This window comes from Crocuta crocuta, unplaced genomic scaffold (genome assembly GCF_008692635.1).
Source record: "Crocuta crocuta isolate KB4526 unplaced genomic scaffold, BGI_CrCroc_1.0 scaffold166, whole genome shotgun sequence".
Taxonomy (NCBI): Eukaryota; Metazoa; Chordata; class Mammalia; order Carnivora; family Hyaenidae; genus Crocuta; species Crocuta crocuta.
The window spans coordinates 4,227,463-4,243,290 of NW_027531018.1; the positions used below are offsets into that span (position 1 = coordinate 4,227,463).

A 15,828-nucleotide genomic window follows, 5' to 3' on the forward strand; every position below is an offset into this window, starting at 1 on the left:
CACCTATTGCTGGTCCCTGACGCTCAGGTTTCCCTTGTCCCCGCAGTACGGATTTGTGAATCACGCGCTGGAGCTGCTGGTGATCCGCAATTACGGCCCGGAGGTGTGGGAAGACATCAAGTAAGTGAGAAGCACCNGGCGCAGGAGCCCCTGGGGTCACCGCGGCCTCCCGACACCGCTCGAGCGTGGGAATGCTCTGCCAGCGCCGGGGCGGTTCCGGAGCTCTGCTGGCTGGGCGACTCCCACGCGGAGTGGGGCCCGGGGGACCGCTAAGGCCTCCGCGACGTTCAAAGAGCCCCGGGCCTTAGAAACAGACGGAAAACCTCGACTCCTTTATGATTGACACACCTCGCAGACCCGTAAAACAAGTTAAGCCTTTTTAGTGTGCAAAAACTCAACTTCTCTTGAGATGATTTCTTGAGCAATTGAATCAAGTGCATTTATTCATTTGAAATAAAGTTAAATTGGATTTTTTTTTCTTTCATTTTCTCAAAATTTTGGTGTCAACTATGGTGAAGTCTGCCTTGTAGGAGAGCACCCCAGCGCTGGGAACCCAGTACTTTGGGTATGGACCGAAATACCACAGACACCTGAGACTTTAAACCTGTTGGAATGATGGGTCAACTCTGCGGGCCTGTTGAGCATTTCGATCTAACAGAATTCTCTCTCCTTTCTTCTCTCTTATTCCGGTGGAATTTGCATTAAACGTGTATGGATGAGCACAATCAACTAGCTACAGCAAATCCATATACCGTATATGGGTTTTCGTACTGGAACACCATTCTGTCACATCGAAATGGAGGTAGAGGGAGTGACTACCTGGGTGGGCAGAAGAGAACACATTGTTATTCTTTACTTTCATTTCCTGACCTCACTGATTTCATTTTGTTTTATCAAGTGATGCCTTCATGCTTCCCCCTCCCCCCCCCATGTATTCCAATCATTAGCAGTCAATCCTGACAGATCTTTTTGTGCAGTTACATGATAATGATGTCTTTTAAATATCCGTTTCCATGGAAACGGCCAGGGTTAAATATTAAGCACTAGAATGCAACTTTTCCCTTCCTTGGGTTTATATAGTGGAGCATGGTTTCATGTTCCATGAGCCATTTCTGTTACCCACAGGGCTCATTTGCATATTATACAGAGAAGTGGAGATTTGGAAATTATGGCTTAAATCAAATGAGTATTTAGGCACAAAAGCTTACGTTGGGATTTGAATCTGTCTACCTTGTTAATACCTTCATAATTTTTATTTGGCTTGGTAGAATTACAGAGAAGGCAGACCTCAAAAGCAAGATTTTAAACAGTTTAACTTAAGTATCATGTTATTTTTAAGTCACTTTCTTTGTGAATTTATGAAACCATCATGCATATCCCCTGCAGGTTTTCTCCTCCACAATATAGAAATCCCCAGATTTCTGGATGAGTATGCTATGACAGTATTTTTAAAATTTTGAGAACACAGTAAAAGATAGCTGTAATGGCTAAATAGTCATTATGTATAACCAGATTTAGACTGTATGTCCTACCCATTATCAATTTAAATCACTGCTAAATACAAAGATGAAAAATTACACCTTAAGAGGAATGTGTCAGCAGTTTTCAAAAATTAAATTATCAAGCGATTTGTTTGGACTGGCCATATTTTCCCCAGAGAAGTCAAAATATCTAAAAATATTCAAACTCCACTGGTGTGAGAACTTAACTCTGTCAAAGTAATCTAAGTAGGCTAAGAATATTGTTACGTTCTACTTTACAAAACAATGCATTAATTTTTAATTAAACAGCAGTATCTTTTAACTCACTAATTTATCTTTATTTCTGAACAATATTCTTAACCTATTCAAGTGTTAATAACTTAAATTATTCAAAATGCTTTTTTTTCTGGTAACATGAAACAAATCATATGGGTAGGAGAGAGCGAATTATGTACCTCTGCAAGGGGAATAGTATTAGTTAAAGGAGTGTTGTAGTGCAGGTGTTAACTTTGATCCTTTTTTTGTCTGAGCATCCTTTTTGCTGGAACCCATATTGGCTTGGGTGCCATTTAGTATCTGGAATAGAGAACATTGTTCAGTTTTCTATGTTGAGAGGGATTAAGGCAGCTCATTGGTTTCCAACCCAGTCAGCACCTCTGAGGGGTTACTGTGAGCTCCCTGGAAGAGCATTCGCTTAGCACCGCAAAGCCATTCTCACTGCCTGGGGGCTAGAGAGGAGACTTCAGAGGAGCTTAACTTTAAAATGCTCCTTGGGAGATTCTGATGCCTCCTCTCAACTTCATCCTCTACTCCAGGGAGGATCACTGCAGTCAATGGTTCAAAATACTTTCTGTTTTAACTTTTTATGAGAAACTAAATCTGAGTGTGTGTGTGTGTGTAAGTGCTAAATATCTCTATCTTCCTCTTTGGTCTTTTTGAGAAACTATATAAATTGATGTTTATAACAGTTATATATAACACGTTTTTTTTTGTTTGTTTGTTTAGTAGGAAATGGCCATCTATCCTTTATGAGAAAGGATGCCAAACATTTAATGACAAATAAAACCCTAAGTAACAGATTCCAGACAGAAAATGTTAAGTGGTAGGAGCCAAAAATGCTTCATTGTAAACTCTGTATCCACTTAACAATCATATAACCATTTCATACAAGCTTTAAATTCCTCTTTTTAAGAAAAAAAATTATCAAGACTAAGGGTCAGCAAACATTCTCTTAAAGGGCCAGATAGTAAATAATTCAGGTGTGGTAGGCCAAGAGTCAATATTGACGATATTATATAGGTAGCCATACACCTGCTAAAATGCAACTGTCTAAAATGTAAACACTATTCCTTGCTCTCAGACCAGACAAAGCAAGGGGCTGTGGGCTGGATTTAACCCATTGGCTGTAGTTTGCTAACCTCTGATCTAGGCCATCAATAAATATGAAAAAGCAAAAAAGACCTTTGAATCTACTTCAAATCTTCTATTGTTGGTTTCTTTTCAATTTTTAGATGGCCTTTTCTAGAAGCCATGGTTCCAAAGTGATGAAAAAAAAATAATCATGATTTCAGAGAAAACAAAGTCAGGAGATACATAATAGAAGAGCACCTAAGTGCTCTTAAATAATTGCATTAAATTAATGAGTGCAAATTTAGATTGGTTTAACTTCACTGAGGCATAAGGATGGATTGCAAACACTGAAGAAATTTAAGATGATGGAAAGTTCATTAAAAAACAAACTAAAAATACCTACCTAAAAACTAATTATTTTGCCTAGAGTTGAACAGGCCAAGGAATGAATTAACAATAGATTTGAAACTCCAAAGTGTATATGGTCCATGGCTTAGCCCTTCTGTGTTTTGCTAAAATGTATGAGATAAATATTTGGGTCAACATTTTGGTATGAGATTTGAAAATCATGTAATAGCACTGTTAGTTGATACATGTTGGAGCAAATTCTTCTAGAAGGCTGTTGACCCTCTTTCTTGAATAAAGAATTTATATATGTTTAGTATGGTTTTATTTGATATACCTACAGTAGGGCAGCTTACTTTTTAATTCATTGATTTATTCCTTTTTTCATTGTCTAGTTAAGCTTATTTTTAATGAACATAGTCCTTCAGGCACTGAGGGTAGAAAAGTAAGCTAAACTCCTTTGCTTCAAATCAAATCTTACCATAGTACTCTTATTAGAGTATCAGGATATTTTCTGTCTGTAACTCAAACATAGAAACATTCTGATCTTCCAGTTTTGAATTTAATGTATCTAGTTGAATTTGCTGGTCACAAATTAGTCGTTATGGTTCATATTAGCCAGTGCTTTGTGATAAGCTAGTCCTGTGACTTTTCCAAGTTGTCTAAACTTTCCAAGCCTTCCTGTGTCAGAAAACATTGTACCTACTGTAATAGAGTTGTTGTTATAATATGCTGAAAAATGTCTGAAAATGTTTAACACAGTTTTTGAAAAGTAACTGCTTAATAAAAAATGGTAGCTATTATTAATTTTATTCTAGAACCAGAATTTTTCGACTTTTCTCTTCCTTAGCTCACCTGAAAGATAATGAAGTTCTCTTTTGAGTAACAGTAGGTCATTGAAGTCTACAGAGACTAGATGTTCCCTCATCGGTGGAGGATAACTAGTCACTTCATTGTCATTGTCACTTGTTTTTCTCTTTGGTCCATTGTATGCAACTGGGACCAGTTCTTTGAACTTGAAGTGCCTCTTAGGCTCTCTTCTTCTTTCATTCTGGTTCTTAGCACTTTCTTTGTGCTGCTCTTGCAACATTCAAGTATATGACCCAATGTAATTAGTTATAATCAACTTGTTAATCTTACAACTGACTGTCTTACCCTTTGCACAGTAGCTCCCCATTTCCCTCACCCTCACCCCCTGTGAACCCCCCCTCTACTCTGTTTCTATGAGTTTGCCCTTTGTAGATCCACATATAAGTGAGCTCAGTGTTGTTTGATGTTTGTTTTTAATGATAAAGCTGAGTTTCCAGAGGTTACGTTACTGTCCTAGGGGATTATATGTAGGAAGCTAAATGGTCAGGACTCCAATCCTGTGTTTCTGGTGTCACTTTACTGCTTCTCTTAAGATAGAAATAAGAGCTAATATAATATACCTATAAAAATGAAACCATACTAATTGCCATACCTAGAAACTTCTTCAGGACAAATAAACAAATTAATACGTAGATGAAAATAGGTAAATTAGATCATTGTTAGGACCGAGACTTTCTTCTGTAGGAAGACCTGCCAGTTAGCTGGAAAGACAGAGGTAGGCACGTACATGAGCCGATAAGCTCACTAGCATTTGAAGTTCTTCTTGCAGGAGGAAGTAGATGTCCATGTGTGAACCCCTTCACATAACTGCCATTGAGCTCTTTCCATAGGGCTCTTCCAGAACTTAGGCCATGTCTGGTGAGCAGCATGATGTGTGGGTGATAGGCCAGCTCATAGCCGTATGTTGGGTTTTTTTTTTTTTGATGATTTGAAGTATCCCCCTGAAATCAAGCCAGGTCTTTGTTTTACTTGTAATACTTGCAAATACTTTCTATAATTTTTGAGAATGAAAACAGATCATAGAAACATATTATTTAATTAGGTGTCTCCGAGAAGGAACTTTGTACAGTAAAATCAGAGCCAGAAGAGAAATGAGAAAATTTGTATTCTCCCTTTTAACACGCCCAGACATAGTTGTGGCAGATGTTAGCTAGACATTGCTACTGTTCACAAGGAACAATGTCCCTTTGGCACTCTCTCCTCTCCGCAGGATAGAGGACTTGAGCACATGCTTCTCTTCAATGTGTTGGAAAGCAGGAATAAGGAGCTGATAGTGTGCACACATCAACAGGAAAACACACTTTAGGAAATCCGTACAACTGGCCCAGTTCAGAAGGTGACAACACAGAAGACATGACTATTTGCAGCTTTTCCATCTGCTTCTTTTCCTCCTTGTTCATTAAAGAAGAAATGGTGGGAAAATGGTGTTTTTGTGTCTAGTAAAATGGAATGCCTTTTTTATGTCAAAAGATATTGAAGTCTGCTCGCCAGACACGGTCCAGGTTCTGGGAGAGCCCCACGGAAAAAGCTCACTGGCAGGTATGAGAAGGGGTTCACACACTGATATCTACTTCCACCTCCAGGATCTTTCTATTCCAGGTAAAAGGAAAATATTCTGCAGTATGTTTTCTACCTCTTTGTCACTGTGGCTATGGGTCCATTGCCTATTCTGATCTACTTGCCATTCATCATTGAATCCTGAAATATTAAACTGTTGCTTTTCTTTTTTTGGAATTCTTTGTGATCAGTTTTCAAATCCTCAAACAGGGACCTTTCCGTCCGTAGCTCCTGCTTTCTCTCAGGGCTCAGCCTCAATGGGTCAGTTTTCAGTTCCTGAAAACTTTGAATTTTACGTGTCAGAATAACACCTGTGCTTGGCAGATTCTCCTTATCTTCCCTCTCCCCACCCCCTACTCATGAATGGAAATATGTCTCAGCCTTGAGATGGCAAAACAAATGTTATTCCTTTTTTATTTAATTTTTCATTTTTTTAATATTTATTTTTGAGAGAAAAAAACTAGAGTGTGAGTGGGGGAGGGGCAGAGGGAGAGGGAGACACAGAACTGAAGCAAGCTCCAGGCTCTGAGCCATCAGCACAGAGCCCAGTGCTTGGTTTGAACTCATGAACTGCAAGATCATGACCTGAGCTGAAGTTGGATGCTCAACAGACAGAGCCACCCAGGACCCCCAGAACAAAATTTACCTCTTAAAGGAAAGCTTCTCTCACTTGCAGATCTGTGATTTTTCTTCATAGTACATACCAGGATTTATAATTATGTATTTCTACTATTGGTTAGTGTTCGTTTTGTCTTAGTAGATTCTAGCCTTTGTAATAATTACCTACCAGGAAGAGCCTGGTAGACTGTGGTCCTTTTCTTCTTTCTCTTTCCCCATGTGTATGTGTGTACGTGTATGTGTATGTATATGTGTGTACATATACATTTATATGTATATGTGTGTACATATACATTTATATGTATATGTGTGTACATATACATTTATATGTATATGTGTGTATATATTTGTATATGCATGTATGTGTATTTATGTTTATATATATATATAATCCATATTTTCAATTTTTAAAGAGTAGAACACATACATATTCACAGATGTTTTTTCTGTAACCAGTATTTACTATGTCAGAATGATGACAGTTACAACCACTATTTAACATAATATGAGCTCTGTTGAAATAGACTTTTTTCTTAATATATGTCAATGAAGGCAGAAGATAGAGAAGTATATTATAGCATCTCCTTTTGGAAGAATCAGAGTTCTTTTGTGTTGTTTCCCTATGTACCTGGATGTAATGAAAGAATTAAAAACACTGCTGTGGGATTACCAATTTCACGTACTAAAACACAGTTACTGGATTGGATTCAGGACAAGATTGAACCCTTTAGTAAGTGTCTAAAAGTCGGGTAGATGTGGTGCTGTTTAAAGTCAGTGCTATAAACTGTCAATAAATGTTTGTAATGCCAAAATTAAAGGTAAAGCCCAGATGCAAATGCTCCTCATGTCAATCAGTTTTGAATGTAATAGCTCATATATATTGCACACTTACCATATCGTTCCTCAGTCACAGTCCTAAGTGCTTTATAGTCATTGTCTCACCCAATCCTCACAACCACCGTAGACAATAGACTTGTTCATTGTCCTGGTTTTATTTGCAGCCTCCAAGACTTTAAAACCCTGTCTCAAATCACTCAACTGTTAATTATCAGAGCAGGGATGTGAACACAGGTAGGCTTGCAATGATCATATTATGTGCTTTTCCCTAAAGAGAAAGACCAGTGACCTTCTTTCCAAAGGAAGCCAGTTTAGCATCGGCATTGGCAAGATGCATGTGTATTAGTAGTATTCAGGTTTTGTTTTGTTTTCCTGGACTTTTCAAGCTCTTAGGCAATTCTAGCTATGACTTCCTTACAAGTGGTTTTATTCACCAATTAGCACATCTGTGGAAGAACAGCAGAGCCTCATTGTGACTCTGCTCACAAGGTGAGTTAATGATGAAGTGCACACACAACGACCTAAGTGAATTCATGTGTCTGATGAAGCTACTGGAAAGCATTCATGTGAGATGTTTGTGGATGTGTTTTCAGAATTCAGGCAATTATGAACGAGACTCTCATTAGACTCTTACGGCAACTTGCACAAAGGGGAAAAAAAACACGTGTAATTATATATTAAGAGTGATGTCACTTTGCCTCAATTTGTGTCACTCTTGACAGCATTTACTGTTACTGTTTACAGTAGTTGGATGGCTGAACACCTTGACTTATGGAGGAACCTTTACTAACTGTAAGAGACTCCAAGCAGGAAGCTGTCACTGCACTTGAAGGGTCTGTCTCTCCCCTCGGCAGCTGCCTCAAACCAGTTTCTCAGGAGACTCAGACTTAGTGGGAATTAACTATTGCAAATTGAGAGGTCATTCATACTTCACAGCCACTCAGAAAAAATATGTGAATTTTTAACTGTTTAGATATTATATATAGTTATCTGTGTTTTATAGTGGGAGATTTTAATTATAGTAACCAGTGGACACCACTCAGCCTTTATGATGTCCTTACAGTGCACTAACATAGACTATCTTGGGGTTTATTGTCAAGACGGCATCTACTGTCTGTTTTTAATTAAGCATGTTCTGTCATAATGGCTTTTTTTTAAAAAGGTTTAGAACCCCTTTAAACTGCCATTGGTCACTTTGGTTGTTTCCAGTGTGCTGGCCATTTCCTTCTGAGAAGGACCCTATTTTGAGACTTTATTTTCAAGATGCCTATATTCATTCAGGGTCTACCATCACAGAACACCTGTTTTCATACCTCTCGGAAACTTCTTTACCTGAAAGCCAGTATACTAAACTTATCTGAAAAGTGTCTAACAGCAGGAATTCAGTGACAGAATATGAATTCAGCTTTTGTATGTTCACATTTTACAGTTAAGGAATATCTCAACTCTCTGCTGTCAGAGCAGAACCCTTTCAGATCCCCTCTCTCTCTCTCTCTCTCCCACCCCCCCGCTCGCATGTGCTCTCTCTCTCTCGAAAATAAATAATTTTTGTTTTAAAAAAGGAATATCTCTTTAAATATGGAGTTATGAGAAACGATACCTGGATTTTTCTGACAAATTGTGCTCCTACTCTTTGAAAATTAAATAGTAGTTTGAAAAGAAACTCTTCACTTTTGCTAGTAATGTTTGATGGTTTGATTTTCAGTAGGCAGCTTGGAAACGTGTGAGGGAAATGTGTTTAATTCGTTCATTCACCTCTTTTAAAACATGTACAAGTTTATTGAGCACAATGCTCTATTCAGGCACGTGGGTTAGGCACCAGTGATTAGAAAAGCAGAAGGCGAAAACCAAAACCACAAAACCACAAAACACCACAATAAAAATACCTACTATTCTTCTGGGGGAAAGCAATTAGTGTAAATAAATGATCAATTTAAATTCCAACGAATAGCCATTTTTAAAAGTAGGTGGGAAACTGCTACTGGGAAATTTTTTCATGTACATCTACTTAATTTTTAAACACTTTGTGGTTATAGATACATAGAAAATGATGATTTCTCATTTCATCTCCAAGTGAGAGTTTGGTCTTTATTTAAAAAAAATTTTTTTTTCATGTTTTATTTATTTCTGAGAGAGAGAAAGGCAGCATGAGCAGGGGAGGGTCAGAGAGAGAGGGAGATACAGAACCCGAAACAGGCTGCAGACTCTGAGCTAGCTGTCAGCACAGAGCTCGACGCGGGGCACGAACCCACGAACTGTGAGATCATGACCTGAGTCGAAGCTGGACGCTTAACTCACTGAGCCACCCAGGTGCTCCAGTCTTTATTTTTAAAGCCCATAGGGGAGAAAGGACTTATTTGCTTTCGTCTATTTGAATTAAGAAAACTTACCATCTAGGGTGCCTGGGTGGCTCAGTGGGTTAAGTGTATGACTTCGGCTCAGGTCATGATCTCACAGTTCGTGGGTTTGAGCCCCTCATTGGGCTCTGTGCAGAGAGCTCAGAGCCTGGAGCCTGTTTCTGATTCCGTCTCTCTCTCATTCTCTGCCCTTCCCCTAATTGCAATTTGCCTTTCTCTCAAAAATAAACATCTAATCAACAAATTAGATCAAATTAAGTGAACCTTTAGTTTGAGTCTCTTGACACTAAATCAAAATTCCCAATGTTTGGTTGTTATTTCTTTCCTTCTCTTCTTCCACCTGCCATTTAGTCTCCCTCCTCTTGCCCCTCGTCCTTCATCGTCTTCAACAACTAGACCTCTGTTAGTTGGATGTTTTGGGCATTAAGTCTGTGGGAAACACTATTCTAAGCTCATTACATAGGTTAATTCTGCAACCAACACAACTCCAGGTGAGTACTGCTGTTCCTCTATTTCCCAGATGAGGAAACCAAAACCCGCAGAGGTGAACTTGGCTGAACTTAGTGCACTTGCATGTGGGAGTAGCTTAGCTGGTACTTTTGCACACTGTGTGAGAAAACACCATGACTTATGATACAGATGAAACCAAATGGTCTTCTTTCTATTTAGGTTTACTTGCTAACCAAAGAAAGTTCTTTTTTATTTATTTATTTTTTTACTTAATCAAACCTCATTTAAGCCACTTTATTTATTTATTTTTAAAGTTTTTTTTTAAAATGTTTATTTTTTGAGAGAGAGAGAGTGCAGTCTGGGGAGGGGCAGAGAGAGAAGGAGACACAGAATCTGTGGCAGGCTCCAGGTTCCGAGCTGTCAACACAGAGCCTAATGCAGGGCTCGAGCTCACACTGTGAGATCACACATGACCTGAGCTGAAGTCGGGCACTTAGCTGATTGAGCCACCCAAGTGCCCCAAATTTAAGCCATTTTTTTTTAAAATTTTTTTTAATGTTTTATTTATTTTTAGGAGAGAGAGAGAGACAGACAGCGTGAGCAGGGGAGGGTCAGAGAGAGAGGGAGTCACAGGCTGAAACAGGCTCCAGGCTCTGAGCTGGCAGTCAGCACAGAGCCCGACGTGGGGCTCGAACCCACGAACTGCGAGATCATGACCCAAGCGAAAGTCGGATGCTTAACCGACTAAGCCACCCAGGCGCCCCAAATTTAAGCCATTTTAAAAATGAGCTTCTCAGTGTGTCTTACTGTCTGCCAACTTCTTTTATTGAGTAATGTACTAAGTAGAAAAATTTAATGCTTAACCCAAACACAGTTCTTGCATACGCAGGTAAAGATAACACAAACGACTGCAAGTGATACTGTTTGGAAGTAGGGGAAGACTATATACTTTTGGGGTCATTCAAGGAATATTTAAAATAATAGGAAGCAGAAAGATGTAATAATAATAAGATGATAATAGTTCTGTTGGTTGGCATTGGTTGATAGATGAGCACTATTGAATAAATTTTAATTCAATTTACCTCCGGTTTCTTTTGATAGTTGCTGTCATCTAAAAGCCATTGGAAAATAAAAATATGTCCAAATTTTTGTACTTCTGTTTTGAGAAGATTTATATTACTTTTACCAGAGAAACCTGTTTTTTCACTTGTAAACTAAATATAATTTTTTAAACTAAATATAATTTAGAGAACAGGAAATTACATAATGCTTTGTGTATTTTGCAATTTAAACAATGTTCATGCTCAGAAAATATATTCTGAAAGATAAGTGAGCCTAGAAAATTTGGTTAGTGTACTTGGCTGAATTTGGATAATTTAAGCACAAAAGAAACTCTGTCAAGAAAATAAACCTTAAATATTATTAAATGTTATATCCATATACTTGATGCATCCTTTACTCTTAGAAACTTACGAAGAATTATGAGGTGAGTTCATATTACCTGAATTATATAAATCATTTATGTAACCTGAATATTAACTTACTTCCCAACTTTTCTTACATTTGCTGGTTACCCTCTGTGGTTGTAGGTAGCTAGTGAAAAAAGCATCTCCAAAACCAGGGAGAAAAGAAGAGTATAAGGTCAGAAGGAAGCCCATAGAAGCTTCCTTCAAAAAAATAGTGGCAGACAGACCTTGAAGATGTATCTGACAGATTATTGTTATCACATCTCTGCACCTTCTGGTGGCAAACCATTTGACAGCATGAAATCTGAACAAATATAAATTTGTCCAGAAGCCAGAAGAAAAAATGGTATTGAGAACTGAGACACACTGAGCAATTTCTAGTAGCTTTGGTGACCCTATTGCCCGAAATGAATTCTTTGCATATTACTCCTTTTGCACTGTAAATTCTCCTGCTTAGTCTAAAATGTTAAACCATTTCTCACTAAAGTGTCTGGGATATCTCCAATTCACTTTTCCTCCAAAGAGGGGAAAAGATGAAGAATGAGGTACAGAAGGAAGGAAAATGGGATTAGTTGCGTCATGGAGATCAATTTTACCTCCTAAAATCTTGCTTGGAAATTAACTTCTCCAAGGAAGCTTCTCATAATCACTATATTTAATACTGCATCCTTCGTCTTCTTCCTACATCCTTACTCTCACCCTTTTAACCTAATCTACTTTCTTTTGTAGCGTTTATCACCTCATGGTAGATTATAAAACTTGAGGATATGTTTATTGCTCATTGTTTCTGCCAGTTAAAATGTAAGCTCTGTGAGGGCAGGGATCTTTATTTCCTTCATTGATATAAAAAGTACCTAAGAAAGTGGCTGGGGCATAATAGTTGCCCAAATATTTATGGCAAAATACTGCTCCTGGGGTTGGGAGTGGGGGGAGTAATTAATGGGCCACCCAAAATTCCAAAAGATTTCTAAAATAAATGTAAATAAGGAATCCTAAGTATTTTAAATAATTCACTAGAATTTAATGTGACATTTTTCCAAGAAGATGATGATTTCCTTCCTAGTACTACTGGTTAATTTATATTTCAACCTCCCTCCAGGGAGCATGTGGGGCTGATCATTTCAGGAAGTGAGGCTTAAAAGATAAGGGAGCTTATTTTATTAAAACAAGAGAAAGGAAAGAAGGAATGCATTGACTCACGACTAGGGGATTTCTAGGGAAATGGCCATTCTTCTATTTTATGCAGAGTGATTGAGTATACTGCTTGTACTTCATTCATTTAATTATTGTTATAGATTGGTGAGCGTTTCTGAGAAACTAAGTTTATTACAGAAATTTATGTCATTTGATTTACCCCATTGGAAGAGAATAGGGCCCAATGAGAACATAAATTAATTTGTACTTTATTATATTATATTTAATTAAATATAGATTCTATTAAATGCCCTAAATTAGAGGCTTCAAATTCTTTTTTTTAAACCTTTTTTTTGAGAGACAGACAGAGAGAGAGAGACAAAGCATGAGTGGGGGAGAGGCAGAGAGAGAGACACACACAGACTCCAAAGCAGGCTCCAGGCTCTGAGCTGTCCTCACAGAGCCCAACACGGGGCTCGAACCCATGAACAATGAGATCATGACTGGAGCTGAAGTCGGTTGCTCAACCAACTGAGCGATCCAGTTGCCCCAGAGGCTTCAAAATTCTAATCTGATGAGCAATGCTATTTTGTAATAAAATGTTAGTGGCAAAATGAGAAAAATTAGGCTATCCGTATCCTTCAAATCAGCAATCCCATTTCTAGGAATGTATTCTGTTTTTGCATAGAAATACATAGAAATTAGAAATACATAGAAATACATAGAAAATAGAAATTTTTACATAGACATTAGCTACAAAAGTACTCACCAAAATTTTGTTTACACTTACAAAAAATAAAAGCAATCTAGATACATGCTAAAACTTCAATGTGTCCACAGTGCAATTTTATGCAAAATACAGAAATATATTATTGACATAAAGAGTTGTCCATCAAATACTAAGGTTTTAAAGCAGTGAAATCTGCTCCATTTTATCTCATACAAGTACATTCAAGCATGAACAACTTGGATATAATATTAGCAGTAGTTCTCTCAGAATACTGAAGGATTTTTAAAAGTTTTTCCTTTCCTGTATTTTATATTTTTACACAATTAAAAATTATAATATGCATGACACATAGTAGCATTTATCAAAAGATAAGTCAGTGTTTATATATTATATCTGCATAATTTGGTGATATTTCACTGACTTCTGGTATTAAAAACACTTAAGGTTTGGAACATGTGTTTCTTTTATTTAATAGCTGTGCATGTTCAGTAAATGGAAGATTTCCACATCTTATATACAGCTTTTTAATTTTTTGAATATTTAGACATAAGTAGCCCTATTGTCATTAGTTATATACATACAATGTGCATGTATATATGTATGTATATATATATGTAGAATATAATAACAACAACTCAACAACTCAGTCCTCAACAACTTAGAACATACTTTTGCATACTGTATCTCTTACAGTGTAGAAGCTGGGTTATATTATTGCTCTTGTTTTTAAAAAATGGGGGTTTAGTGCTCATGTGCTTTGTGTGATTTGTCCATGTTTATTCATCTGGTGAATTCTGGGCTCTGAAATCTAGATTTCCATGCCTACCAAAATCTGGCGCTTTTAATTTTCTCTTTCACATGTACTGTTATGCATAACTGCAGGGGAATATGGAGTCTACTCTAAGAACACAGGATACTTTTTAAGAATATCTCCATCCCACCTGTACCTAAGACATGGCACCATTTGAAGTTTTCCCCCTGAGCAGACACTGGTATTCCAACCATGAGAAGCAGCTGTGATACAGCAGCTTCCAGAGAGAGAGAGAGAGAGAGAGAGAGAGAGAGAGAGAGAGAGAGAGAAGGCACTGTGGCCTGTTTTGGCAGCATTTCAAAAGGAGCTATTTGAGCAACAGTGTTTCATGTTCCCCTAATGATAGTGGCTAGTTTGTCTTGCATTCTTCTGGCAGCATACAAGGATTTAGAGGCATTGGATTCAGAGCTCCACGTATTGTTGTGAATTTAACATTGGAAAAGATATCTGCAAACTTGTCAGTTCTCTTCCACCACTGGCAATGTGGTGAATAGTAGATTTCTCCTTCGGACGTGTGTCTGAGGAAAACTAATCCAAATCCTATCAACATCAATATATTTATATTTGACTACTATTAAAAATGAACAAATACTATATATATTTTGAGCTACTGTATTTAATAAGCTAAGGATATGTTGGCAGATTTTATCAGTCCACTTGGCACCTCAAACCTAACATGTTTAAAACAGAGCTCTTGATCTTGCATCCGCCCACCTACTCCCCTCCAGTCCACCTCCAATGGCCTGGCCTTTCCAGTTTGCTGTTGGTGACAACATCCCCCCAGTTTCCCAGACCAAAACCTCAGTGTCCTCTGTGTGTCGTGTCCTTCTCTCACACCCTGTATCTAATCCATCTGCAGATCAGGTTGGATTTGTCTTCAGAGTATATTCAATCTGGACCACTTCACCCTCTGTGCACTGCTTTCACTCTGAATCAAATTATCAGCCTTTCTTGCCTGGGTTTTGATAGTAGCCTCCTAACTGGTCTCCTTGCTCTGTCCTAGACCCTTCTGATCCGGTCTCAATGCAGCAGCACGATTGAGTTCTTTCACCTATGTCAGTTTGTCTCACTGCTCATATCACAAAGGCCCAAATCATCCATCTCTTTCAAGTAAATGTCCACCTGGGCCTCCTTGTTACCACTCTGACCCATTCCCTTACAGCTACTCTTCTGCCATCTCTGTTCTCGTCACGCTGGCCTCTACTAGTCTGCTACTGCCTAGCCTGCCCCACCTTGCTCATGGCTCATTCCCAAAGCTTCTTCACACTCCACTCCATTTCCAGTACCTCAGTGAGGCTTCCTGGTTTTGTACTCAAGCTCCCTACCCTCCTAACTGTCTTTATTTTTCATCACACTACTTACCATATGTTGCTTACTACTTTTCTGCCTGTCTCCCCTCCTAGAATGAATATGTAGCCAGAGGTCAGATATTTTTGTTTAACTTGCTAAAGGTTCTATCCCTAATGCTTGGAACAATGCCTAGCACATATAGAGATTCAACAAATATTTGCCAACCATTTGTTAAACCAAAAGTTTTTCCTTGACTCTGTTTATTATCAGGTCTTGCATTGGGCATTAGAGAACTATATAAATGTAAGTCTTGCTAAAAGATGCTTAAATATGTCATTTTAATTCGAGGAGGGGAATGTGAAATAATTCCTTCTTAATCACTAGACTTTTAGGCACATGACATTGATTTAAACAAACTTGCCAAAAAATATCCTATTTCAGGTATAAAACCATTGTTTATACAATCATTGTAACTGTGGTAGCATTTCTCTTATTTCAACATTTTCCCTCTGTCTCTTGGTTTTTGTTTGTT

General features: G+C 37.9%; 1 protein-coding gene across 1 annotated transcript in view; it reads left to right on the forward strand.

Moving 5' to 3' along the window:
- The window catches only part of GUCY1B1 (guanylate cyclase 1 soluble subunit beta 1), a 43,273-nt gene that overhangs the window by 821 nt on the left and 26,624 nt on the right, over positions 1–15,828 (forward strand). Inside the window, exon 2 of the mRNA XM_077770954.1 lies at positions 47–120. Within this exon, the coding sequence (XP_077627080.1) occupies positions 47–120 (74 nt within the window). The remainder of the gene's footprint in view (positions 1–46; positions 121–15,828) is intronic.